At 60.3% G+C, this 25,396-nt stretch overlaps 7 protein-coding genes across 7 annotated transcripts; 2 read left to right on the top strand and 5 right to left on the bottom strand.

Annotated features, from left to right (window-relative positions):
• Window positions 1–187: 187 nt before the first annotated feature.
• Window positions 188–813, top strand: SDRG_11689 (hypothetical protein). The gene is made up of 4 exons (XM_008617738.1): window positions 188–242; window positions 284–373; window positions 421–560; window positions 609–813. Exons 1-4 carry the CDS (start codon window positions 224–226, stop codon window positions 741–743), a joined length of 384 nt encoding a protein of 127 aa, XP_008615960.1. The 5' UTR covers window positions 188–223; the 3' UTR covers window positions 744–813.
• On the bottom strand, window positions 761–5,205 carry SDRG_11688 (hypothetical protein). The gene is made up of 17 exons (XM_008617737.1): window positions 5,124–5,205; window positions 4,737–5,077; window positions 4,503–4,688; window positions 4,181–4,454; window positions 3,689–4,136; window positions 3,572–3,642; window positions 3,360–3,519; window positions 3,189–3,313; window positions 3,017–3,146; window positions 2,760–2,971; window positions 2,632–2,714; window positions 2,479–2,586; window positions 2,102–2,435; window positions 1,662–2,056; window positions 1,267–1,614; window positions 1,145–1,219; window positions 761–1,098 (listed from the first exon to the last, which is right to left on the bottom strand). The coding sequence occupies exons 1-17, from the start codon at window positions 5,165–5,167 to the stop codon at window positions 842–844; spliced, it is 3,591 nt and encodes a 1,196-aa protein (XP_008615959.1). The 5' UTR covers window positions 5,168–5,205; the 3' UTR covers window positions 761–841.
• A 119-nt stretch (window positions 5,206–5,324) lies between these two features.
• SDRG_11687 (hypothetical protein) lies at window positions 5,325–9,954 on the top strand. Its single transcript, XM_008617736.1, has 2 exons — window positions 5,325–8,484; window positions 8,542–9,954. The coding sequence occupies exons 1-2, from the start codon at window positions 5,345–5,347 to the stop codon at window positions 9,914–9,916; spliced, it is 4,515 nt and encodes a 1,504-aa protein (XP_008615958.1). The 5' UTR covers window positions 5,325–5,344; the 3' UTR covers window positions 9,917–9,954.
• A 302-nt stretch (window positions 9,955–10,256) lies between these two features.
• On the bottom strand, window positions 10,257–12,856 carry SDRG_11686 (hypothetical protein). The gene is made up of 10 exons (XM_008617735.1): window positions 11,695–12,856; window positions 11,504–11,653; window positions 11,375–11,454; window positions 11,268–11,323; window positions 11,169–11,222; window positions 10,991–11,120; window positions 10,834–10,940; window positions 10,679–10,790; window positions 10,495–10,636; window positions 10,257–10,449 (listed from the first exon to the last, which is right to left on the bottom strand). The coding sequence occupies exons 1-10, from the start codon at window positions 12,785–12,787 to the stop codon at window positions 10,301–10,303; spliced, it is 2,073 nt and encodes a 690-aa protein (XP_008615957.1). The 5' UTR covers window positions 12,788–12,856; the 3' UTR covers window positions 10,257–10,300.
• A 284-nt stretch (window positions 12,857–13,140) lies between these two features.
• On the bottom strand, window positions 13,141–16,930 carry SDRG_11685 (hypothetical protein). Its single transcript, XM_008617734.1, has one exon. The coding sequence runs from the start codon at window positions 16,925–16,927 to the stop codon at window positions 13,190–13,192; it is 3,738 nt and encodes a 1,245-aa protein (XP_008615956.1). The 5' UTR covers window positions 16,928–16,930; the 3' UTR covers window positions 13,141–13,189.
• Window positions 16,931–17,703: 773 nt separating this feature from the next.
• Window positions 17,704–20,094, bottom strand: SDRG_11684 (hypothetical protein; the record flags this gene model as incomplete). The annotated part of the gene is made up of 1 exon (XM_008617733.1): window positions 17,704–20,094. The coding sequence occupies one exon, from the start codon at window positions 20,092–20,094 to the stop codon at window positions 17,812–17,814; it is 2,283 nt and encodes a 760-aa protein (XP_008615955.1). The 3' UTR covers window positions 17,704–17,811.
• A 1,476-nt stretch (window positions 20,095–21,570) lies between these two features.
• On the bottom strand, window positions 21,571–23,552 carry SDRG_11683 (hypothetical protein). Its single transcript, XM_008617732.1, has 2 exons — window positions 23,204–23,552; window positions 21,571–23,156 (listed from the first exon to the last, which is right to left on the bottom strand). Exons 1-2 carry the CDS (start codon window positions 23,450–23,452, stop codon window positions 21,648–21,650), a joined length of 1,758 nt encoding a protein of 585 aa, XP_008615954.1. The 5' UTR covers window positions 23,453–23,552; the 3' UTR covers window positions 21,571–21,647.
• Window positions 23,553–25,396: the final 1,844 nt, after the last annotated feature.

Here is a 25,396-nt window from a genome sequence, read left to right as displayed (position 1 = left end):
CTCTATTTCGTCATCTTTCAGAGCCCATCCAAGCGACTCCACCAGACGTCGTATGATGCAGACATGAGATCACAACAGAGTTACCTTCGTCAAGCCAGGAAATGGTCGTCGCCGATGAATAGGGAGGACTCATGGACAAAGATCGGCGTCGCGCGATGCCATTGGCCAATTATAAACCAATGGCATTGCAGCCGCGAAATTCCACACCACCAGCTTGGCCGCGATGTCCAAGGTGCCCATGAGTAGGCGCTACATGCTTACAATGGAGCTCACGCTGTGCTAGCTGTGACCGAAGCACTTCTGCGCACGCGCGTCGGCGACGAGGAGCCGCTCCCGACCGCGGTCGTCGACATGACGGCCCAGTTGGCGTCCGGTACCGCGCCATACCATAGCTCGCCTGTAGCGCCTTGCGACTCGTAGAGCTCATGCGGTCGTTGCTCGTGGCGTCCAATGCGCTCGCGCAAAAAGAGGCGACCAAAGAAGCGTATTACATCCAGCCCAACCACGTACTGGCAGCAATGGACGCCTACCCCGACCTCAAGGCCAAGGCCCTCGCCCTTGTACGACCAACACGCATCAACCTTCGTACCTTCATGCGTTTGTGCTAGCCCAAGCCCGAGCTGAAGAAGAAGAAGAAAACGGAGAAGCGCGGGAAGGATCTCTTCAAGGGTGAGTCCCGCGACGAGCTTCTCGCGGCGCAAAACGCACTCTTTGCCCAAGCCAAGGCCCAGCAAGACATGTGATAATCACGAATACCAGATATGTACGACTAACTAAGCTTAGAATGTTAGTTGATATTGGCTGTAGTCAAAAACACTATGACAGCGAGCTAAAGAGCCAACTAGTTGTCGGCGAGCAGCGCCGCGAACGTCGTCAGGTCGTACGTGGCAGCGTGGACAGCGTGGAGGTTTCCGCGGAAGACCCAAAACTTGTCGTCGCCCTCGGTCACGGCCTCGAAATCAGCACCCGTAAAGAGCGTGAGCACCGTCGCGTCGTCAAGGATCCCCACATTTTTGGCAAAATACGCGTTTGTGGTCTTGATTTTGCGGAATTTTGGCTCGGTTGGCGTCGCAACGAGGTTCCCGAGGTACCGGCGCACTAGACCTTTTTGAGCCAAAGAAGCAGCGCAATAGCGATAGCGTACCTGCCGCGATCACCGTACGCAGGATCGACGAGGGCACTGAGGCGCGGATCGCATCTAGGGCTTGAAACACTGGACCTACGCGCCGCGTTAGACTCACGCGGCTGTACGAGCAGCGTGCGCACCGCGGGGCGACGGCGCTGTGAAAACCACGGAACTGTACACGTGGTCGTCAATATGAAAGCCAAACGCGCGCACTGCGTGCCCCGGGGCAATGTCCATCTCGAACGGACTGCCACCATGGCCGCCGCCAATGAGCGTGCGACCAAAGTTGGTGGTGACGCTCAGCGCGTCCGTCCACGCGCCGCGGCGACCCGACACGTGCACGATGACTTCGCCTGGGAGAAGCGCCAGCGAATGGGATCGCGATTGGTCCTTGGAAGCGGCGACAACGTGTTGGGGTCCGTCGACTGTCTCGCCAGTGGCCGACGTGTACGCGCACTGGAGGCCATCAAAGAAGGTGCCCGACCACACTAGAATCGAAAGTCAATCTCCATGAACCTCTCGATCAACACCGTACAGTGGAGCGACGAGAGCACGTAGCCCGAGTCCATCTGCGCCGCATCAAGCGTGCACACGTGCTGTTGGATGTCAGCCGTGTCGCCTTTGACACCGGCCATGGTCAACTTGGCGCCGGGCAGCGACAAGCGCGCCAAGACCTCGAGCGTCGACGGCTCCAGCGCAGTCGGCAGCAGCGCGAGATGACTCACAATGGGCACATGCGCCAACGCCTGCGTCTCAAACAGTAGCGAGATCGACGCGGTAGGTGGCCCCGCGGTCAGCGAGACGACCTCGGCCGCATTCACAAAGACACGGACGCGCGACGAGTCGACAACAAGCGCCATGTGGTACGTCGTGTCCATGGCCAACGGTGACGCGCTGTGCGTCGTCGTCGCCCCCAGCGTCAGCGCGAGCCTGCGCACACTACTTTATAAAGGAAGGGACGGCAGATGGGAATACCGTTTGTCGGCCGTGAGACCAAGGCGCAGGTCGAGCTCGGGCAGATGCAAAAACTCGACCAGCGTATCGGCGTACGCGTGCCACTGCACAAGAAAGACGACACTCCACGTCGGCGCCGCGACGTCTGCCGTCAGTCGCAACGTATCGCGCGGCAGCAGCTGGTAGCCGGTCGTCGCCTTGTTAACTTTGGTCGCGATGGGCTTGTTGACCGCAGCGCAAGTGTGCGTGAGATGCGCAGCATGCCCCGAGATATCGACGGCTACGTGCTTGCTGTCCTGCAGCGGCCAGTACCCGATCGGCGACGCCGCCCACAGCTGGCTTCGAAGATTTTTGTCTAACACTGCGGTTAGGGTCGACGAGGGTTGAACCTATTGCACCTGTCGGCGGGCAGATGAGCTGGTCAAACGCGCGGCGGGACGTGACGACAGCTTGCAGTGATGGAATGCGCTGCAGCGACGAGGCCACATAACTCGACAGATCAAATCCTATGACGCTTGGATACGGTGTTGCCGTCGCCATCACGGTAGTACCTGGCGCCTCCTTGGCCACATGCAGGCAAAAGGGGTTGACACAAAAGGCGTTGGCGCACCCGTGGACGAGTTGCACGAGCAGCCTACAATACTTCCCTGAACTTTTGTCTCCAACCACCGCAGCGTACGACTGCCAAAGCGACGGTGGCACCTCGTCGACCGTCGACATTATCTCGGCTGTTGTCGTCGTTGACGCTATATCGTCGGCCTTGTTGCCGCTCTCCTGACGCGACTCCTTCCACTCTGTCGAGCCTGACACACGCCCTTCGGTCTCACTCGCCTTGGCGTGCTTGACGGCACCAAGCTCGGCCTCTTCGTGCAATGCACGGAGCCGCAGCGTCTACCGTATCCACATTGACCGGCAGGCATTGGTCGGGGATCGAACCTCGCGCCGGGCACTTGGCAGCGCCGCTTGCACTCGCTGGTTTAGAGCTACGATCGTTGCCGCGAGCCAGTCTTCGCGGGCTTGCGTACGCCGGTCCAAAACGCCGCCTTCGTACGTCGTCGTGTAGCGCCTGCTCGAGGACGTGAACAGCATATAAGAGATGCAACGTTACCGAATGACGTCGACAACTTGGTCAATGGAGAAGGCAAAGATGTAGTGGAGCTCTTTTCCCCAGCCGACTTCATACGTCAACGGGCAGTCGAGTTGGTCTTCGCACGGGTCGCAGTGCAACCAGCGCTACACCCTTGGGTCCATTTCCCGTCGCACGCGCCGACGGACGTACCCCGTATTCCGGGCTGTACACTTCGGTCCAGACGTGGTCGGTAAAGTCAAGGACGTAGCGCGCTTCGTAGCCCATCGCGCGGCAGCAGAGCGTAAAGCAGTTGGCCCACTCGCCGCAGCGACCCGTGCGAGTCTCCAAGAGCTTGACCGGATCGTTGTACCTAGTCATTTTTATAATGTTTTCTTGGTCCTCTCTTTCGTGTCGGCAGCTACCGCGGAAAGCGCGTCAAGCTGCGGCAGCTAGCGCACTGGTACACTTCAACACGACTCGCTTCGCCCGCGACCTACGCAAGCTCTCGCTACAGCTACACTTGCTAGGACAAGGGGTACCTCCTCCGGAGTCGTCGGGCCGTCCGTGCGCACGAGCTGTGTCGGCGCCTGGCCGCACACCTGGCACGGCGGCTGGTTCATCCAGGAAAAGAACTCGTGCTTGAACCAGTGGATGAGCTGGTGCAGCACTTCGTCTTCAAAGCGCTTGTGCACACTATTAGTGTTGGCGCGCGCCCGGGCCTCGAGCGTCGCGACTGGAACGACCGCCAGCGCGCGGGCCTGCTTGTCCTTGCGCTCGTAAATGCGCACGCGCTGGCTCTGGTGCTCGAGCGTACTGCGGAGCGACGCCTCGGACGCCATAAATGCTGTCGCTTGGGCGGCGGCCCACTGGGTTCGAAGCGTGGCCTCCAGCGCAGCACTCGCTTCAACTTGGGCGCCCGAGAGGGCTGTGAACGAGCCTGGGGTGCTGTTGACGATACGCTCGGCAAACAAACAGTCGCCGTGGGATCTAGGGATGTGCTTTAGTACTCAGAGTGGTCGAGGACCACCGACCCGCAGATCGTCCCAGCGAACGGCGCGAGATCGTACGCGAGCGTCCAATCACCCGATGAGGTGAGCGCCGTGCGGCAAGCGACCATGGACGACGCGTGGTCCTTGCCGACAGAGACGTCGCGGATGCCAAAGCCGACGAGCGACCGGAAGAGCGATGGCGGCGCCCGGCGGTAGCAGATCGACGTCGTCGCCGTCACATGCAGCAACGTGTACCCGGGCGGCACCGTCGAACCTGACGCGACCTGGACGTGTGCGATGGGCGCTTGTTTCCCGCCTACAACGGTGCGTGTGGGTGCAGCCTGAGGATCATCGAACCACGTACCTTTGCGAACGCAGAGAAAGGCAAAGGGGCCGGGCGTCCCGTGGTTGAGGTCCATCGGCAGCTTTGTAAAGCCCGTCGGCGGCAAGACATCGATGGCCCCGATGACCACCGCCAGCTCCGTGACAAAGGACCCGCGGACGACGTTGCGTGTTGCCACGTCATTGAGAATGGGCGTCACGAGGTGGGCTGCAGAAGACGGTAAGATGCAGAAGATACCGCGGTGTTTGTTCGTACCGGGAGGCGAGCACGTGGTCGCGCATACGCTGCAGAGCATGGCGCCATCCTGTCGCGTGTACGCGGGCTGCACGAGCGGCGTCGATGGAGCCACGACCTGCGAACACGTCTCTTGCCAGTCGGTATCACGCGTTGGTTCAAAGCCGCCGCTCGCTGCGCTGCGCCGAAACAGGAGGAGAAGATGCATCGACTGGGTGATAGCGGCCACGCCGTCTTCGGGCGACACGAGCCGCCCGTCGTACGTCAGGAGGACCTGGTCGTTGTCGGCGACGTCGCAGAGCGAGTGGAGCTGGAAGGCTACGGTCTCGGCCGACTCGGCCGGGTCTGCCTCGAGCAAGTACCTGCAGGAGGTCATGAGGCCACGCTAGCGAAGCCATAGGTACGCACTCACGGCCCTCGAAGAGCACGGTGATCCGAACGTCCTGCGTCATGAAGATCACTGATCTCTGTTTCACACTATTTGATCGGCTGCCATTGCCTTTCTGCAGCCCCGTCTGTTTGTATGGGTGATTTCAGACGTACACTATTATTACTTTGCACACTATATATAATATCAATACACGGGAATAGTGACAGGATCGGGATCCAGCACGAGGAGCCACGGCGCAATGATGAACAGCGAGCCGTCGCCGTACACGACTGCACAGCGACTGCGTCCGACGGGACGCAAGCGGCGACTGACGAAGCTGCCAGATGCGCCCGTGCTTCAGTCGTCCAAAGGGTACCTCATTCCTCTCGTGCACACGGCGATGCCCGTGCTGTCGGCGGTCGAAGGCCCCGAGACGTCGCCGACCAAGCAGCCCTTGCTCGCGCCATCACCCACGCGGGCCAAGCAGCTACGCAAGCCCAAGCTCAAGCCGACGCGGCTGCCGGCCATTTCGTCGCCTATCAACAACCACAGCGGTGACCCCGCGACGCCGCCCGCGTCCGCCCGAGGACTTGATGCGTCGGCGCTGACGATCCCAATTGCGCTCTTTTACACGACCGAGTTCCTCGTGGAGCTCGCTAGCACCGTGCACCTCTCGGGCTGGGACGTGCACGATGCGGACCTTGCATACCTGGCGTGCCCGCCACCGGAGAAGCGAAATCTCCGGCTGCAGCACCTGTATCTTAGCGAGTGCCGCAACTTGACTGATGCCGGCCTGCGCGTGCTCGGCCAGCTGCCGTCGCTTCGCGTGCTTCACCTCTCTCGCTGTCCGCAGCTCTCGGGTGTTGCGCTCCTCAGCTTCGCCTCAACAGTCGTCGAGCTCGACGTGAGTCACAGCCCGTGGGTCGTCGACGTCGTCTTTAGTTGTATCGTGCAGTCGTTTAGTCGGCTCCAGTCGCTTCTCGTCGCGCACTGCGAGCAACTAACGGACCAGAGCATGTTCTACCTCAACGAGCGGCCGTACAGCCATTCGCCGCTCACGCGCCTCGACCTCTCGGGCTGCGTCCGGCTCACTGACACGGCAGTCCTTGCCGTCCTCAACTACGCACCCAAGCTCGAGGAGCTCAAGCTCAACGCGCTGCCACACATGGAAGGTATCACGCTCTACGGGTGCTTGCCGCAGCAGCGCCTCGTCCCGTCCAGTGTCGCGCGGCTCGAGCTCGCGCACTTGAAAAAGTTGCATTTTGCGAGTCTCCTCAACGTCGCCAAAGGCTGCGGGAAGAAGCTGCTGCACCTCGACGTCACGGCCGCGCTGCACGCCATGACCGATGACGTGCTCATCGCGCTGGGTCGGTCGTGCCCCCACCTCGAAACCTTGATTCTGCACGGCTGCGCCCGGGTCACGGACGTGGGCCTCACACACTTGGTGCAATTTGCGCCCGTCGAGCACGAAATGGACGCCGACTTTACCAGCGACCGGGGTACCACCCGGTGCATACGACTGCGGCACCTCGACCTCACGGGCTGCTACCACGTGAGTGCCAAGGGCCTTGTGGTTCTTGGCGCCAACTGCCCGGACCTCCGAAGCCTCGTGGTTTCGGGCCTTCCGCGCGCGCTCGACAGCGACGCCGCGATCGCTCTGGCGCGCCACTGCCGCCATTTGCGCGAGTTCACCGGCGTCGGCATGCTCATCACCACCGACGAGCAGCGGCTCTTTGGCGCTCCCCAGCTCACCGCTCGGACGCTGCGCGCGCTCTTCCTCGAGTCGACGCTCACCCACATCAACCTCAACAAGGCCAACGTCGAGAGCTGTGCTTTGGCGCCCATCCTACGCGGTATTCGGTTCCCGCGCCTCACCCAGCTGCACCTCGGGTCGCACGTCACGGACGACGTGTGCGCAAGTCTGTTGAAAAACGCGTCGCTGCTCACGCACCTCAACGTCTCGCGCAGCCGGCACCTCTCGTCCGACGCGCTCTGCGCACTGCTCATGGCGACGCCGCGCCTCCGCGTTTTGGACGCCCAGCACTGCAACCATGTTGGCAACCACATCTTTGGCGTGCTTCTCGAGGCGTGCGCAGAACTCGCGGTCCTCAACGTGGCCGGCAACCCGTATGTGACCGACGCAGGTGTCATGCTGTTCGAGCCCGACGACGCCGCCCGCCTCCTTACGAGCTTGAACGTGCACGGCTGCAACGTGCACCTCGCAGCGCTCCAAGCGGTGGAAATGACGCACCCGCGTACGCGCTTGGATCCGCACCACCTGGCGTTGATTCCTCGGCCGTTCGAGACCGGCGCGTACCTCGCACGGGCCCGCCTCGTGCAGCAAGCCGCCGTCGCCATCGTGCACTGGACGCGGACGTGTCTCGTGCGCACACGGCAGCGCCTCTTGCGCCGCCGCTTGGCGAGTGCTCGCTTGCGCTACCGGAGTCGCATGGCGGGGCGTATCCAGCGGGGATTTCGAGCGCAGCAAGCGCGCCTCGCCGACGCCAAACAACGTGTGGCCGACGCCGAAGCACTCGCCGCGAAAATCGACGGCTCGGCGCGCCTCCTGCAGCGCGCCCTGCGGTACTTTGTGTTCTGGTGCGCGATCCGCCGTCACGTTCGACTGCGCCGCGAAGCGGCAGCGTACGCTCGGTACGTTGCCCAAGTGGCCAAGGAGCAGCATGCGGTGCAGCTACTGCAGCGTGTGTACCGCGGGCATCTCGGGCGTCTCGCAGCGACGCGACATCGTGCTGCCAATGCTGAGCGAGCGCGGCGACAAGATGTGGGCGCGCGCCTCTTTCAGCGCGTGTGGCGCGGCGCCTGTGGCCGAACCGCCGCGTCGCAGCTGCGCGCGACCACGATCGAGGCCATGGCGACGTACATGCTGACGATGGACCGTCACCTACTCGCGTCCCTCCACATGACGCGCGTAGTTCGCGGTTTTCTCGGGCGCCGGTGGGCGACGCGCTGGCGCGTGCATGTCGCCGAGGTCGCGGCCCGGCGGCTCACCGCTGCCTCCACGATTCAAAAGGCTTTTCGAGCCCACTTTGCAGGGATCGCGTTTGCGCGCACGCTGAACGGCAGCACGACGACGATCCAGCGCCACTGGCGCGGCGTCCTTGGGCGGCAACGCGCAATGCGGTGCATTCTCCAAACTGCCTACGACCGGCCGGTGGTGCTCTGCCTCCTCACGCCCAACAGCGTGTATCAGCACGCGCTCGCCGAGCGCTGGCAGCGAAAACGCATGGCGGCGCTGAGCGTCGCATTGGCGCTGCAAAAACTAATGCGGGGGTGGCACGGTCGCCTCCGCGCGCACCAAGAGTGGAGCCTCTTCCTCGAGCGAGCGTACCGCGACGACGTGGCGGCCCGGTGCCTCCAACGGTTCTTTCACCACATTGTGTACAGTGGCTTCGATTTCCGGTCTACAGACGACATGACACTATGTACATGGTGTAGGCGGCGGAATCAGCAAGCCCGTGTGCGCGCCATGATTGCGCATCGCGGTGCGTGTGCCCTCAAGATCCAAGCCACGTGGCGTATGTGGAAGGGCAAGCTGCGCTTCTTGACCTACTTCCTCGGCCGCGCTCGCCGGCGCAAGCACGACGCGACCCGGGCGCTGTACTGGGAGGGCCTCATTGCCACCGACGTACACGCCAATGCGTGGAGTCGCTTTGTGCTCGTCCAGCGCGGCGCTGTCGCGACGCTTGTGCGCTTTTACCGGTCGTCTCTGCTGGCGCGCGGGTGGCTCGCCCCCTCCGTCCTTATACACCGGTACCAGAAGGCCTCCCACATCCAAGCTGTGGTGCGAGGATACCTCACACGAGCCCGCGTCCGCCTCTACGCCGCGTCGGTGCTCGCTGCCACCAAGACGCTCCAGCGCGCATGGCGGCGCAAGCAGCACTTTATGCGCTGGCGAGCAATCACCGAAGCGTCGCGGGACCGGAAGCGCAAGCGAGACGAAGAAGACCGCGCGGCCGGTATCGCGAGAGCGCGCACCAACCAGTTTACGGCCGAGACGATCGACCGCGATTCGAAAGCTGCGATCGTGCTGCAGCGCACGTACCGCACCTTGCGGCAGCGCGCCTTTTACAAGAAGCGCATGGACGCTCGCGTGCACGTGTGGCGCGCGCAGGCCGCCGCCAAGATTGAAGCGAGCTTGGCCAAGCAAATGGCGGCCGTCGAGTTCCAAGCTGACGTTTGGCTCGCGGCCAAGAAACGCGACCCCAAGTTTGTCGAGCCCGCGCTCGAGCTCAACGAAGACGGCGAAGACTACGCGTCCGTCATTGCCCGCACGGACGCGATGATCCAGTTGGACTTGGAAGAGCAGTGCGATCTCCTGCGTGAGACACTGGCAACCCTCACGGAAGACTGCTACCGCGAGTTCTCGACGTACGAGCTCCTCGCGGCCGAAGAGCTCGAGATCCAAGCGCACATGCGCTACTTCATGGACGTGAAAGCTCTCAACTCTCGCTTCCGCATCGAAACGCAAGCCTTGCTGGAAGCCCAAGTACCGTTTGCGACCCAAGGACGGCAGCTCATCCTCGAGGCGGCGCGGCTCGCGGGCGAGAACCAGCGCCTCCAGCACGAAGTGATTCGTTTGAACAAACTCCGATCGACCTTTGAAACGACGGCGACGAACCGACTCGAGTACGACCCGCTCTTGTACGAGCTCGACATTGATCACATGTTGGCGGCCTTGGAGCCGCAGTGGCAGCCCAACTCGACTGTCGTCTACTCCACTGTCATGAAGCAGCTCGAGCGCGATGCGTCGCCCAACACACAGACGATCCATCTAGAAGACGCCGCTGACTCGCCAACGCAGAGACTATAAAGTGTTCTGGCAGTGAAAACTTCTTTCCACCTCCACCACCCACGCGGCTTTCGACGATCAGGGTCGCTACTTCGAGACTTTATCGAGGAGGGAGCCTGGTCGTCTGGCAAATCTCCAGTGACATCGCAGCAGCATGTCCGACGAAGAAGAACCAGCGCGTCACCACACTATGGAGGGTTCGCTCTATCTCGTGCAGGCGCAGGATCATGGCGGCACTAGGTCGTCTTCCTTGTGCCCCACGAACGGTTCCTCTCAACCAGTAGCGATTGATCCTGCGAGGTGTCGCGAACGACCCTAACCATAGCTGAGTGCCCTAACCCTAGTCGACTGTGCCCAGATCCGGAACCATCCCTTCGGCGAGATATGAAGCCAAGACAGCCTGTGTTACGTTGGCGAACGCATCACGTGCTGCTTGGCCTTGCCAAGCTCGACGGCGTTCGCACGCTCGCCAAAGACAAGCGAGCATTTCGTTTCGAGCGCGTTGGTCGCGAGCGGGTTGACGCAGAGAAGCAGCAGCGTCTTGGCGTGCCCCCCTACGAGGACTATATCTCCACCGTCTCTTGTACGTGGAAGTGTACCAATTGCGTCTTGCAGCAGCATCGTGAGCTTGCTGTTGCGGTACGAGACGTACGCGTCCTTGTTCTTAAGCTGCAAGAGCACATGGCGAAGCGCACTGAGCGACTTGTTGATGTGCTGCGCCTCCGTGCGCCGATCGCCATGCTACACGAGATATTTGCAGCCAGCACGAAACACTAGCGGTACCGAGTTGGACGTCCCGAGACGCTCCGAGCCTGCAAGGTCGACGAGGTGCACTTTGGACTCGGTCGTCTGCGGCAACGACGCGTGGTGCCGTCGTATCCGCACCGACGTGATGCTACACACGCGTTGAAAAGGCTGCGACGATGATGGGCGAGTACCAGTGCGATCGGCTGCTGGCGTCGTTGAGGTCGTTGGCGCCCACAGCGCGGTGTCGCAGCGCTCGGTCCATGGTCTGCACGCACTGACGCACCGACGTCATGGCGATCTACGCGCGCGACTGAGCTCCTTGGTCCGAGATATATGCTTCTCTCGTACCCAGCGGCGGTTGGGCACCGAGACGCCAGCCTTCTTGTCCAAGTGAATCTCGAGCTTGGGCTGTCCGGAGCCGAGGAGGTCGACGAGTTTTTCGTTATAAATCTCCACGACCGAAAGCTCCACGTGGGTGCTACACCATGGGAACATGACGCGCCGTCGTAGCCTCGGACAAGCGTACTCGCCAGTGCGATTTTGCTCAAAAAGCTGCTCAAACACGCGGATTGAGATACCGCTAGCACATCAATTTGTGAGCCAGCATCAAGCAGACAAACACAACCTCGTCTCGACGCTGCGGACGTCACCAAGCATCGTATGCGTCTTGCCCGACCCCGTCTACATGACGAGCACGTCAGTTGGACAGCTTCTACGGACACATTTGCGGACTTGGCCATAGGCAAGGATGCACACGTTGTAGCCATCGAGCGCGGATGTGACGAGCGGTGCGATCTCGTAGTAGACGTCTCCTAATCGACGAGGCGCGTGAGCTACGGCAGCGACATCCTGGGCACCGACGCTGGGACGTGCGCTCGTCAAACACCTTGTCGACGACAAACGAGGTCTCGGACGCGTCGTCGGTCTTGACCGTGAGCGCTTCATGCGAGTCAACACGCACACCAAGCCGCCCGACGATGGGGCGGATGCGGCAGTACACACGAATGTTGCCTGGATTTTGGATGAGACGAGCGTCGATGCGATAGGCGTACCGCGGAGCTCTTGGATGGTATTGTGCAGCTTCTTGCGCTCGTCGAGCAAGGCTGCGTACTGCGACTGCAGCGCGCGCACGTGCGAGCTCTGGTGCACGGCCTTGTCTTGCTGCTGCGTGACCATGCGGCGCAGCTGGTCGAAATCGTGTGTGAACGCGGTGACGTGCGCGTGAAAGGTTTGCTTGAGCGCGCGCTGGTCGAGTTGCAGCGCCGAGACGCAGTCGGAGAGCGCCGAGAGTCGGCCGTCATCGCGCTGTGGTGCCGGACGACGATGCGTCGACGGGTCCGACGGCGCCATCGACTGCAGCGCCCACGCCAAGTGCTCTTGCGTCTTCTTGTGGTACTGGTTGGCACTCACAAGCGCCTCTGTTAAATAATGCACGCGCGTCAGCAGCAGCGTCTCCGTCGACCGTGAGATTGGCGACGGCGGCGCGAGCGGACGCCGAAACACCGAGGTGCGCTGTGGCGGCTCTGGCGAGCTCGCCGGAGAGAGTGTCGCAGGCGTCATACGCCCCATGGACCGTGGCGGCGTGAGCAACATTGGCTGCTGCAAACGGGACACGGAACGCTTCTCGGTGGTGTCATCGTCGTTGTTGCTCTTGTGGCGGCGCGCCAACTCGAACCGGTCGTCCGATGCGGCCCGCGACAACGACGAGAACGATCGAAGACTTGGCGAAAGCAAGTCGCCGTCGTCTGAGAGGTCGGTCGACGTCAACGGCGACGCTGTCGCCGATGAAGCGCGCGTCTTGGTCCACGTGGGGCTTGTCTGCGTGCTGCGGTACGAGCCAAAGATGGATGGCTCGTCGTCGTCCTCGGACAGACCCCGGGGCGAAGCAGCTGGTCGCAACTGCTTGCGCGTCGTCGTCGGCTCCAGTGCTCGGCCGCGGTACTTTGTGGGCACGCGCAGTCGCGACTTGGGTCGAACAATCTCGGTCGGCGACGCCGGCGACTTGGCTGCTTGGCGCGTCTCGAGAAGCTCGTCGTCGAAGGGCAGGCGCATCGCGGGCCGCCGCAGCTCTCTCTGCAGACGCATCGTCGGCGCCTTGCGGTCTGCCATGAGCGCCAGCGAGAGGGCCCGCGGGTGCTCGGCCATCGACGTCCGCAGCGAACGTTCGATTTTGGAGTTTCAAGCCATGTGTTGAACGCGAGGCATACAAAACGCAAGTTATTTGATCAAAAGTCAACTGAAAAAGATACCGCGTTGAGATCGCAAGAAAGGCCAACAGCATTGCCTCCGTCGTGCGGCCCAGCAGCCCGCCCAGCTTCCGTCTTACCCAGCTCACGCCCTACCCAAAGGCCCTAGCGCCTTCCCCACTTGATAGCGACACACGCGTGGAGGCAGTAGAAGGCCAGACCAAAGCTAGCATTACCTCCATCGTCGCGTTCGGCCAGCCAGTGACGTCGTGCTGCGTGCGCCGATGTTTGGCGACTTGCGTCAAGCTCAAATCACAAGCGAAGGGACTAGTATTGACCAGCAAGAGACACTAGGTATGGACTATGCGAGGCCAGCTTGCTGCATGAGGCCTTGGAACGCGCCGCCGTCAATCGCGAGAAGGTTCGTCGGTGTGTCGTACTCGAGCACGCGGCCTTGGTCAAGCAGCAGGATCTTGTCGCAGTGCAGGATGGTCTCGAGGCGATGCGCGATTACGAGCAGCGTCATCTCTGCAAAGCACGTCCGCACCGCGTCTTGAATGAGCTTGTCCGACTCGATGTCGACGTTGGCCGTCGCTTCGTCCAGCACGACGATCTTGGTGTCGCGCAGCAGCGCGCGCGCGATGCAGAGCAGCTGTCGCTGGCCCACCGAGAGGTTGCCGCCTTTCTCGGTCACTGTCATCTCCAGCCCGCCCCGCGTCGCCACGTACGAGGCCAACTGCACGCGCTTGAGCGCGCTGTAGAGCTCCGCATCGGACGCCGTCCCCGACGGGTCCAAGTTGAAGCGCAGCGACCCCGAGAAGAGCACCGGGTCTTGCGGGATGATGGTGAGCTTGGACCGCAGCTGCTGGACGGGCAGTTGGGCAATGTTGACGCCGTCGATGCGGATCACGCCCGCGTCAGTCGGTACGAGGCGGAAGAGCGCGCTAATGAGCGAACTCTTACCCGACCCGGTCCGGCCGCAAATGCCAATCTTGTCCTTGGCAGCGACCGTGACATGCACATCGGTCAGCACCCGCGGAAGGTGCGCCCGGTACCGCATCCCAACGTTCTCAAAGGCGATCGTCGGGTGGGTTGGCCACATATCCGGGGCTGGCACCGTCGTCGCCGCGTCGTCTTCGCTCTCGAGGCCGTCGTAGAACGCGAGCCGCTCGACCGACGTCATCATCGTATCGACGTTGTTGTAGAACATGGCGCATTTCGAGAGGAACGCCGAGAGCTGCGCAGCGTACGTGAGCGAGAGGCCGGCCGAGACGACGCCCAGCGACGTCTGGAGACCGATGCAGAGGAAGGCGACAACGACGATGATGGCGGCCGAGAGCCAATCGAGGCGCATCTGAAACCACGCACGGGCCATGTAGAAGGTCGAGAAGAACTGCATGTGGTGGTCCAGCTTGCGTCGATGCGTGGTCAGGAAGGTCGGCGCCAAGTTGAACGCGCGGATCGTCGAGAGACCGTGCAGCGTCTCCGAGATGCTCGTGACCAGCGGCGACCGCGTGACGCTCTCGAGTCGCTTGAGCGCACTCGCCGTCGGGTTGAAGTACTGCAGCACCTTGTAGAACGCAACGAGCATGACCGGGTACAAGATAATGACGTAGGGCGTTGTCGCGCCGCACACGAGCAACACGGCGAGGATCTGGAAGACGAACTGGAGCAGCATAAAGCCGTAGAAGGGCACTTGCGAGTCGAGGAGGTCGAGGTCCGTCGAGAACCGGTTCAGAATCCGACCGATCGGCGTCACGTCAAAGAACGTTGGCACTGAGAGCGAGAGGACCTTGCGGAAGAGACGCGTGTGCAACGACTGCGAGCAGCGCTGGGCCACAAAGAGGGCGTACATGCTGCGGCCCCACACGAGCAAAACAGCTGCTAATATGATGCTTGCGTACGACCAACTCGACGCGACGCTCGACGCCCGCAAGGGCGCGTTGGACCAGTGCGAGAGGTACAAGTCCCCACTGACGACGACGCCTTGGCACACGAGGTAGCTCAGCAGCACGGATGCCCCGACGTACCGCCCGTTCCAGCCGCTCGCGCCAAAGTACTTGACGTACGTAGCGACCGAGACGGCGCCGATCGCCCGCTCCTCTTGAGCCACAAGACCACCAGACGTCGTTGGTTTTGCCACGGTGTCCGGTGCGACAGTCGCTGCGGTGGCCGGTGTCTCGGGGGATGACGTCGTCATTGTCATACCATTCGTCACCAAGTGCGGACACGTTGCCATGACGTCGGCGTACGAGCCGTCGGCGACGATGCGTCCGTGGTCCAGCACGAGGATGCGGTCGGCGTGGGCAAGAAGGTGATAGTGGCTGTTGAGCACGAGAAGCGTCGTCTTGTGTTCAAGGAGGCGCGTGAGTCCGTCGGTGAAGACGGCGCTGGCGACATGGACGTCGAGGGCGCTCAGCGGATCGTCGAGCAGCACGAGGTCCGCGTTCGTTTTGTACAAGGCGCGCGCCAATGCGACGCGCGCCTTTTGGCCGCCACTCAAGTTGATACCGCGCTCGCCAATCTCGGTCGCGTCGCCGTCCGGTAGCATGGCCAGGTCGGCGCGGAGCTGGCACGCGTCGAGCACTGCATTGTACTTGGTTGCATCATAGACGTCTGCAAAGAGGATGTTGTTGCGCAGCGAGTCATGTTGGATCCACGCTTCTTGGCTCGCGTACGCCACGTTGCCGGCGACGTCACGGGTGCCGTGGAGCTGGTGCATCTCGCCCAAGATGGCCTGCACGAGACTCGACTTGCCGCTGCCAACAGGCCCGACGAGCACCGTCAGAGACGGTCCATGCAGCTCGAGCTGCAGGTCGTGGAGCACCGGCGAAGAGTCTTCCCACGCAAAGGCCGCGTCACGCAGCGAGACGTGTGCGGCACTCGTCGCTGGAGTTAGCTGCGCCGGCGGCATCGAATCGAGCAGCAAGAACTTGTTGACGCGCTGCGAGGACGCGTAGGCTTCCGAGGCGTACATGACGGCATTCGAGAAGATGGTGCATGGCAGCAGCGCGGCGTTGAGAAGCGCCATGACAGTAAACGCTTTGGTCGGGTCCATGGTGTGGCCAAGCCCAATGTACGAGACCCAGACGACCGCCATGGTCACCAAGGGCGCCGCAAAGAGCGTCACGGTGTTGAGCACACGGAGCGCTTGGAAGGTCTTGATGAGCTCAAACTCGCGGGCGCGGACTGCGGAAATGTGCGCTTCCAAGTCCTTCTCCCACGCGTAGAGCTTGACGACGCGGATGCCTTGGAGCACTTCGTTCATGAGCTTGACGCGCTCCGCCTGGACGCTGAGAAGGCGTCGCTTCACAGCGCCGACGCGCGTGCCCGAGAGGTACCCGGCAACCATGAAGAGCAGCATGAACCCGCCCCCAATGAGGCCCGTCGCGACGCCAAGCTCGACGCCGATAAGAAGCATGATGACGAGCAGCATCAACGGGGCGACGAGCGACCAAAAGCCGAGCCAGAATCCCTGGAGCATCTTCTCTGCGTCGATCGTGGCCATGGCGACCACGTCGCCGGACGAGACCTGCTGCTTGGAGGTGCTCGAGAGCGATAGCGTGTGGAGATAGACGCTGTCGACAAAGATCGTCTTGACGTTGCAGCCAATGTGCGCCGCAATGTACTGCGCATAGTCCGCGCACGCGATCGAAACGATCGAGAGACCTGCGAGAAGACCAGCAAGGCCGTAGCCCGACGAGATGCCCAAGCTTGTGACCACGTTCCCGGGTGGCGCCTGGAGGTACTCGAGGATCGACTTGATGACCCAGGGCTGGAGCAGCGTGAGGCCCGCCGAGACGAGGTACAAGCCAATCGTCGATAGGATCTCGCGTCGAAACGTGCGCCAAATGGCCTTGTGCAAAGCAGGCGCAATCGCTTGGCGCTCGAGCTGCCACTGCTCTTGGAAGCGATCGTGGACGGCGGCGGCCGTGTCCACTTGGCAGAGCGGCCAGACGTCGGCCTCGTTGAGCGGCGTCCGCGCGCCGCGGCGGATGAGCGGGTCGAGCCATGCCATGGTGGCCATGGACGCAGCGCCGGCTGTCTCGACGGGATGCCGGGTCTTCTCGAGGCTCACGTACGGCGTTGTTGTTGCCATCGGATGCAAATCTAAAATGAGCAGGATAGACCACCGTCGCGATCCGACCAATCACATTGAGGTTACGTGGATACAGCCAATCAGTGTCGACCTCGGAACTTCATTCCTTCCTCCTCTGAGTGCCTTGCACCTTGCAGCAGCGCATTCGAGTCCAAGGCGACGAGACAAGTGCAACGCGACGCCCCCCAACGAGTAGTCATTGCGACATCGTACTAGTGAGCCCTACCAAAGTAGGAATGAGAAGGGTAGAGGATCACTCAGCGGACATAACTGAGATTCTGATTGGCCCGTCGACACCTACACGCGTCCGTGACGCAGGTGGTCTGTCGAGCAATTACTCATTTTGCCCACCAAAAGTCGGACTGACAACGCGATGCAATTCCTTGAGCAATACTACGACACAGTACAGTGCGCTGGACGACACATTTACTTCTCAAGAGGCAGTGCGTCCGCCGGTTATCAAGCACGGCTCCTTCGCTTCCTGCGCAACTCTGTGCATCCGAGAGGTCCAGATCGCACTCTCGTGGTGCCACGTCATCGTTGGCGTTCCGAAGTCTGGACGGTTGGTTGGCTCACGAGTATAAATCGTGGAGTCTTTAGTCTGTATAAAGATTTCAATCCATATCATTTCATATCATAAATCAGTTATTGGTACGGTTGGTAGACTTATAAACCAAATTGCAGGTACGAAAGACTGTTCGTTTCTCGGCAGACAGGTCGTTTTGTCCCGTGGCAGAAGTGATTCTTGTGATACCAGTCGAGAAAATGCAAAAAGATGGATGAGATAGATGTATATTAGTCTTCTTAGGTGCAAACTAGCTCCATCAGTATACAAGCAGCGTCTTGAAAATGTTGCAAAATCGGCGTTGTTCGATGTCGCCATCTTACATGAAGAGCTCCTTGTAGTCGTGCTGCCAAACATTGCGTTGCTGCTGGCGCATGGCCACGAGCGCGACACCGATGGCGACGACGCACACGAGACCGAGGAGCACCAAGGGTGACGACGACGACTGCATCGTCGCCAGCAACTGCTCGGTGACCGCCACGTCGTCGTCATTGACTTCGCGCAAACTGAGGTAGCTCGAAACAGGGCAGCTCGACGTCTTGCCGTTGCAGTAGGTCGGGCGGCTGTACCAGGCGGGCTTTTGGCACACGACGCCGTTGAGGAACTTGTCAACGCATGACCCTTCGCCGTCGCAAACGTCCCTGCCGTCGCAGATGCCGCCGCTCTTGGTGCCGGTGCAGGACGTCGACGACGACGCAAAGTCATCGGGTGGGCAAAAACCCATGTCACCCGAGCACGTGGCCGCCAGAATGCACGGGTTGCCCTTGGTGCCGCAGACGGTGCCGGACGGCTTGTACTTGTCGACGCACTTGCCCTTGCCGTCGCAGTAGTCTTGATCGTCGCACGGGTTGCCATTGCAAGTACCCGAGCACTTGGTGCTTGTGCCAGCAAACGTATCGGCCGGGCACGCGCCCTTCGAGCCGCAACAAATCTCGGCTACATCGCAGTCGCCCTTGGCGGCGCGACACACAAACCCGGAGCCTTGATACTTGTCGATGCAGTTGCCGTTTCCGTCGCAATAGTCTTGGGCGTCGCACCCGCCCCCGTTTGACGTGCCAGTGCACTTGACCGCGGTGGACGCAAAGACGTTGGTCGGGCACTGACCCGACGAACCCGAGCAGGTTTCGGCCACGTCGCAGTCGCCCTTGGTAGGGCGGCACACCTTGGACGACGGAGAGTACTTGTCGACACAGTTGCCTTTGCCGTCGCAGTAGTCTTGGGCGTCGCAATCCCCACCGGTCGACGTACCAGAGCAGGTGACCGTGGTGGCTGCAAAGGCGTCGACCGGGCACTGACTCGAAGAGCCTGAGCAAGTTTCAGCGACGTCACAAGCGCCCTTGGCGACGCGACACACAAATTTGGAGTCTTGATACTTGTCGACGCAGTTGCCCTTCCCATCGCAGTAGTCTTGGGCGTCGCATGGGTTGCCGTTGCAGGTGCCCGTGCACGGGACCGATGACGACTTGAATGCGTTGGTCGGGCACGCACCCGAAGTACCGGAGCAGGTTTCAGCCACGTCACACTCGCCCTTGGCGGCGCGACACACGAATGTGGAGCTCTGGTACTTGTCAGCGCAGCCACCATTGCCGTCGCAATAGTCTTGGGCGTCGCACTCTCCACCGTTCGACTTGCCTGTGCATGGGACCGAGGTCGTGGCGTACTTGTTGGCAGGACACGAGCTCGAAGAACCCGTACAAGTCTCGGCGACATCGCAAGCGCCGTCTGCGGTGCGGCACACTTCAGTGGATGGCTTGAACTTGTCAACGCACTTGCCCTTGCCGTCGCAGTAATCCTGGTCGTCGCAGAGACCGCCGTTGCAGGTGCCCGTGCACTGGGTCGTCACACCGGCAAAGCCGTCGGCAGGACAGGCACTCGACGTCCCAGAGCACGTTTCAGCCAAGTCACATTCGCCTTTGGACGCGCGACAGACCGCCGTTGACGGTAAATACACGTCAATGCAGTTGCCCTTGCCGTCACAGACGTCTTGTCCGTCGCAGGCGCCAGCATTTGACGATCCACTGCACGACTTGTCCTTCAGCGCAAACTGGTCCACGGGGCACGAACCAGAAGTACCCGAGCAGGTTTCGGCCACGTCGCACGCGCCGGCGGCCTTGCGGCAAATGGTTGTCGACGGCAAGAACACATCAATGCAACTGCCAAAGCCGTCGCACTTGTCCTCGGCGTCGCATGGACCACCGTTGCTTGCGCCCGAGCACGACATCGTCGGAGGCTGATAGCTGTCGATTGGGCACATGCCCGAGGACCCGGTGCACGTTTCGGCGACATCGCATTGGCCGCTGGCGGCGCGACACGTGGTCGTCGACGGCTTGAACCCGTTGATGCATTCGGCCTTGGCGTTGCAATAGTCGTTGGCGTCGTCGTCACAGACGCCTCCGTTCGAGCAACTCTGGCCTGGGCACTTGGCACCCATGGGCTTTTGTGTGTACGCGCAGCGACCGTTCGAGCACGTCGGGGCGGCGAAGCACGTGATTTGCGGACAGTCGGTATCGCACGAGCACGACTTGGCAATGTCTTCGAGAAGCTCCACGCCAAACGAGACGGCGACAGCGTTCGCAAGCGCGAAAACCCAAAGCAGCTTCATGGTAGCCAGGCAACTTGGAGAATGAGGTCCAAAGTGAAGAGTTGGTGATGCAGAACGTCGAACAACATCCCTCCACACACACTACGATGTCCCAAGAGAGAGCTGCGGCCGGACCGCCCACAAAGCATCTCTTGTTCGAGCAGCGTTGCATTCGAAGATTTTGTTGTTCGTTTCTCAACCTCGAAATGGTCAACCTTCACCACTGGACGCTCGCGTCCCGTCGCTGTCGCTGGTGGGGGAGGTCGAACGTTTGTAAAGGTTGGCTACCAGCGAGCTGGATGATCAAGTATCGGCGAAGCTTGATACTCCGGGCCTTCCGGAAACGTCTCGCTTTGACGACACGCTGACCAAACTCATGGAACGGCTGGAGCTCTGGTCCCACAAACAATGTCCCTTGTCGGCAAGGTGGCCAAACTACAGGCAGTCTGCTTGCCGGTGCTTTGGTACCAGTTGTTGACATGGCTCCCGCCTGACTAGCAGCAAGCAGCGACAATCAGATTAAAAATGAGCCCAGACCCAAAATGCGGAAAAATGAGCGAAATTGCCCGTCATTCCACATTCCCCAAAAGCGCCTTTGGCGGGCGCAGAGTGCCGGTTCGGGTTAAGTTACACAACGACAGTCGACTCAACCGTCAATTCGCATCGCGGCCGCTCATTTTTCTGCTGTTTTAGGTCTCAATCATCTCATTTTGTAGCTCCTCCATGACGAGCGCTCACGAGGACGCGGCTGATGCGTCAACTCAGCAAAGATCTTATAGTTGCTTTCCCATGACAAGACGGCGATTCGATCGAGGGTCTACAAGTATTGAAATCGGTGGACATGGGTTCGAATCATCGTGTCTTATTGTCTTGACTCTGTCCTCAACGCTTCCATGACGGAGACTGCTCGGGGCGTCAACACGCCGATTACTCCGAGCACAGTAGGTTGACGCTGGCGCTGGAATCTTCGCTGGCGGCCAAATGAAGACGCATCGGTTCGTTCTCTCGTACCCTTCCATGTGCCACCCAGTTGCTCGTCGATTTGTCAACATCGCCTCGGTGTCCCGACAACACCCAAGCGATCGCAGCCACACATAAACATTACATGCTGTCCGGTGACGCAATCATCGCGTTGGTCACACGTTGCGCCAAGTGTCAGCTTCGTGCGACGCCCATTCTATTGCAGTATAGAAGCCTTGCTTTGCGCGTTCATGATCTTTGTACTAGGTCGACATATTCTTCACACGATTAAATGCATCCCAGACCAATGCACGGTGTTGATGATCGTCGTATTGTCGGTGCACCTCTCTCTGATATAAGAAACAGCTGTTTTGTGAGCATACACTAGTTTCTCAGAAACGCTGCGTTAGCACGCGACCCATCGCACCGTCGACGCCATCTGCTGGCCACAAGAATTCTCGACCACGCTTCACCACACATTATTGTCTGTCGAGCATTCGGACGCCGTTATGCTCCTTGCCAAGAAAACACGGAAGATGAACGACAAATTGGGTGTTCGATAAAGATATACAGCTTCCGTGGCTGGTAGACTACATAACATAACGCGGCTTTCCTTAGTAGCCAAAGAGCGCGCGGCTCGGCGCAAAGTGCGTCGTGTTGGTGAAGACGACCTTTTGGTAGTTTGTGGGGCAGAGCGGGAAGAGGATTGTCGCGTCCTTGGCTTCCGGCGCAAAGAGCTCCTTGCCCGTGTTGATGGACACGTAAATGGCGAGGAAGACGGTCACAAGGACAAAGACGGCGCCAATCGCCTTCTCCGCGATCGACGTCGTCGTCCAGAACGTCTTGTTGTAGAAAATGATCGGGAGGATCATGCACACCGTGCACGACGACGACGCGCCGACAAAGTCCATGAGCGAGCCGAGGTGGTCCTTCCAGATGACAGCGACAATGACGCAGAGCACGACCATGATGGTGCGGAGCGTCGCGGCCTTGAAGTAAGCACCCGGCACCTTGTACGCATCCGCGGGGTCGATGTGGTTGACAATCGGCGCCTTCTCATCGTGGAAGGACGTGCCGACAGCGTCGATCGCGGGCGTCTCAATGTCGTTGGCCGACGCAAGCGGCGCGTCGAGCTCGTAGATGTGCATGCGGAGGAAGATGCGCTCCATGATCTGGAAGACGGGGAAGATGACGACAGCGAACGCGATCGTAATGTGGAGCTGCATGAAGAGGAAGCTGAGAATCACAAAGCCGCGGTCCGCCGTGAAGCCAAGCGCCGGGTTGGCGATCGAGAAGAGGAGGTTGCCGGGCGTTTGGCATCCCGTCGAGAAGACACCGAGGATCGAGACGAGGAGGAAGAAGCTGCAAATGACGCCCATCGTGATCAGAATGAGCTTCGGAAGACGCTCCGGCTCCGAGTGCTCGCGGAGAAGCGTCGGGATCATGATACCGGCACCGTACGCGAGCGCGAGGTTGCCAAAGACCGTCGTGACCTGCTCAAAGCCAATCTCCGGGCCGGGCGGCGAGATGCCCGTGGGGTTGACGTCCTGCATGTTGGTGATGAGGAGGTAGAGCGCAATACCATCGGCAAAGATCGTGCCGAGGCAGCCGGCGGCGGCGGCGCCAGCACCTTCCTTGAGCGTCGGGATGAGGCAGACCGGGAGAAGCGTGATGCCCATCAAGACGATCCACGTCGTCTGCGAGAACGACATCGGGAAGAGCACGACAAGGAGCGACCCACCGAGGACGAGGAAGACGATGGGAAGCAGCGTGCACATGACGGTCTGCGCAAACGTCGTGACGTAGCGACCGCCCTTGCCCATGCTCCACTCGGCAAGATCACCAAACGTAAAGACCGTTTGGGGCGCGACCAGCATCACCTTGGCGATACACCACGTCGCGTACGTGTTGACGGCCGCCATGAAGAAGAAGCCGAAGGACGCCCAAAAGTACCCGGCGCGCGCGTAGTTGCCCGGGAGACCGAGCGAGCCGACGCCGCAGACGGAACAGAAGAGCGAAAACGCCGCCTTGAAGTCTTCAATGGTCATAAACTTGTTGCTTGAGCCCGCCATGATGCTACTTTGACTGCTGTGTGCGGCGGAAAGCAAATCGGAAAATGAGCACTACGAACACACCGCTTGGGACCGATTTGTAAGCAGAGCCCTAGTACCAGCTGCTGGAGGACTGTACTTGGCGTGTCGCGGCCATCGCCAGACGGTGACACCTCGTACAACGATGAATCGACTCGACGCAGAAGGTCACGGGAGTTGGTTTGGTGTAGGTGATGCAGGGATCGATCCTCCCAGCGCGGCAGTGGACGCTTCACTCGCTGCATGAGTCCCTCTCTGCGTCTCGGCCTCGAAGTGCGCTCCACCAAAGTCGCTTTGGCCGGTATAACGCGATAAAATGGTCGCCGCATCCATCATCGCTGCACAAAGTAGCCGGGGAGCGTTTCTATCAACGCCAAATTGGCCGACAAGAAGGTCGACAAGCCGCAGAAGAGACCCGCGGGTGCAAAGGTGACGAGATCCAGCGAGGCGAGAGGCCACGTACCCGGGTAGAGACACCCGCCGTATGTGGTGCGGATGGTTCTGCGCCGTGGATTGGGCCAATTTGGGTACGTTAGCAAGCGAACATCGGGGTGGTCACCTGCGACACAGCGCGTGTGACGGGTGCCCACCTGTCGTGTCGCCTGCTTCAAGAACCGCGATCAAGCCAGTGCAAATCGTGGATTTTCGACCAATCAACGCATTCTCAGATGTATCATTGGTCCAAGAAGGGAGACGAGCCCATCTCATTGGCTCATTCTCAGAAATCCCAGAGCCACGCATGCAAACGGACGGTCGCCAGCGCTTTTACCGCCGCGTCGTCGTCGTAGGAACTCGCTGGCAATGTCAACTCGGACGATTTCGTCCACTGCACTTGGAGCTTCAACGGTGAAATAGCAAAATTATTTTAATCTGTAGTGAAATAATACAGTGCTCCTAGGTGAGCTTCTTGGTCCGCTGTAGCGTCGTCGGCGGCTTCCCTCGTCGAACCAGCAGCGCGGCATGTCCCTGTCTCCGCACTCGTTTCTCGAACGATTTGGGTGCGACGTGTACACTCTGTGTCAAATCCAGTTGGCCGGAGCGCAGCATTCTGGTTGAAGCACGTCGGGCTACCCAGGTGCAACCACCCCGACTTCCTTTGAGATTGACGCCATTGACGCAACGAAAAAGGCGGCGTTGCACGCGCCAAGCTATGTCCAAGGCAAATGTGGCGTCAGAGCTACGACCTCGCACGACCGCCTTTCCCAGCGCCGCCTCGTTTTCAAGCGTCTCAAAGTATTCAACTTCAGAGGCGCGTCCGGTGGGCAATATAAGGACATTTACAGAGTTGTTAAGGTTGTCATCTAGATTATCAGTTTTATTCGTACAATGGAGTTGGGCTATGAAATAGCGCTGATCGCAAGGATCTGGTCTTCAACAACCGGAACTTCAAGTTCAACGCAACGAGCTTGGCGGCCACGTGGCGTCACGGAAGCCACGAAACGAACGGTCGGACGGTGAGGCGCGAGCCTCTGGCGCACGCTGCTGTGGACGCACCCATTCGAGCGTCTTTGCGACGTCGGCAATGACACAAGCGTCGATTGAACTTCAAGCGCTACCGAGCGGACAAGGAGGCGTGTCGAATCGTGTCTCGTTTACTACGACGTCCGCCGTTCAGCTGCATTTTGTATCCATTTTCAATCGGACAACTAGCACGTCGGACTTCCTTTGCTCAACAAGTCGCACCTGATGCGAGCGGATGGCGTCGTTGTCGGCTCCGCGAGTCGTACAGTGTACTTAGTCGCCTGCTACACGACTAATTCTCAGAGCTATCGGTGGGGCATGGTCTAGAGAATTGCTGCAAAGGCGAAGGGTCGCTCTCCAGTTGAACGCTGTTGCAGCTTAGACCGAGTATACCATTTGCCCCGCTAGTACAGTAGGCGCTGGGCGGAGCAACGACCTCCGTACGACGGAATTTGCACCTAGGTAGGAACAAGGCTTCGTTAATCGTTGCGCAACGACATGAATGAACGAAGCGGCAACTGCACTTGGATCTATCGTAAGCAATATATCCCCTTCCACGACCCGTACTATCCACGCCATCCATACACGGTGGGTTCACGATGGAGCGGCGCGCACAGGCGGGTGTCCTGCCGCCGTCACGAGCTTCGTTTCCGCAGATATAATATCCGCCGATCCCTCAAATATCTCGTGTGCTTCACGAAGACGAGTACCGCATAAATTGTGGGGACTTCACAAACAAACGTGCCCAACTAAAGCGAAGAAGAGAAGTAGAGAATATCGACTTTCGAACGACGTACCATCGTTCCATCCTG

The sequence above is a fragment of the Saprolegnia diclina genome, assembly GCF_000281045.1.
Source record: "Saprolegnia diclina VS20 unplaced genomic scaffold supercont1.43, whole genome shotgun sequence".
Classification (NCBI taxonomy): domain Eukaryota; phylum Oomycota; class Saprolegniomycetes; order Saprolegniales; family Saprolegniaceae; genus Saprolegnia; species Saprolegnia diclina.
This window is presented reverse-complemented; position numbering and strand designations above follow the sequence as displayed.

Excerpts from the sequence above, each read along its gene's own strand:
- SDRG_11689 (XM_008617738.1), top strand. Across the intron at positions 374-420 it reads GACGGCCCAGTTGGCGTCCG|AGCTCATGCGGTCGTTGCTC; the intron begins GTACCGCGCCAT and ends TGCGACTCGTAG. Across the intron at positions 561-608 it reads AGGCCAAGGCCCTCGCCCTT|CCCAAGCCCGAGCTGAAGAA; the intron begins GTACGACCAACA and ends CGTTTGTGCTAG.
- SDRG_11688 (XM_008617737.1), bottom strand. The coding sequence starts at position 5,167 with ATGACGCAGGACGTTCGGATCACCGTGCTCTTCGAGGGCCGTGA. Across the intron at positions 3,147-3,188 it reads CAAGTTGTCGACGTCATTCG|GCGCTACACGACGACGTACG; the intron begins GTAACGTTGCAT and ends GTCCTCGAGCAG. Across the intron at positions 1,220-1,266 it reads CACAGCGCCGTCGCCCCGCG|GTCCAGTGTTTCAAGCCCTA; the intron begins GTGCGCACGCTG and ends CGCGGCGCGTAG.
- SDRG_11687 (XM_008617736.1), top strand. The coding sequence starts at position 5,345 with ATGATGAACAGCGAGCCGTCGCCGTACACGACTGCACAGCGACTGCGT. Across the intron at positions 8,485-8,541 it reads CGGTTCTTTCACCACATTGT|GCGGCGGAATCAGCAAGCCC; the intron begins GTACAGTGGCTT and ends TACATGGTGTAG.
- SDRG_11686 (XM_008617735.1), bottom strand. The coding sequence starts at position 12,787 with ATGGCCGAGCACCCGCGGGCCCTCTCGCTGGCGCTCATGGCAGACCGC. Across the intron at positions 11,223-11,267 it reads GTCCGCAGCGTCGAGACGAG|CGGTATCTCAATCCGCGTGT; the intron begins GTTGTGTTTGTC and ends TTGATGTGCTAG. Across the intron at positions 11,121-11,168 it reads GAGCAAAATCGCACTGGCGA|CACCCACGTGGAGCTTTCGG; the intron begins GTACGCTTGTCC and ends CCCATGGTGTAG.
- SDRG_11685 (XM_008617734.1), bottom strand. The coding sequence starts at position 16,927 with ATGGCAACAACAACGCCGTACGTGAGCCTCGAGAAGACCCGGCATCCC.
- SDRG_11683 (XM_008617732.1), bottom strand. The coding sequence starts at position 23,452 with ATGCGGCGACCATTTTATCGCGTTATACCGGCCAAAGCGACTTTGGTG. Across the intron at positions 23,157-23,203 it reads GTACAGTCCTCCAGCAGCTG|TGCTCATTTTCCGATTTGCT; the intron begins GTACTAGGGCTC and ends GTGTGTTCGTAG.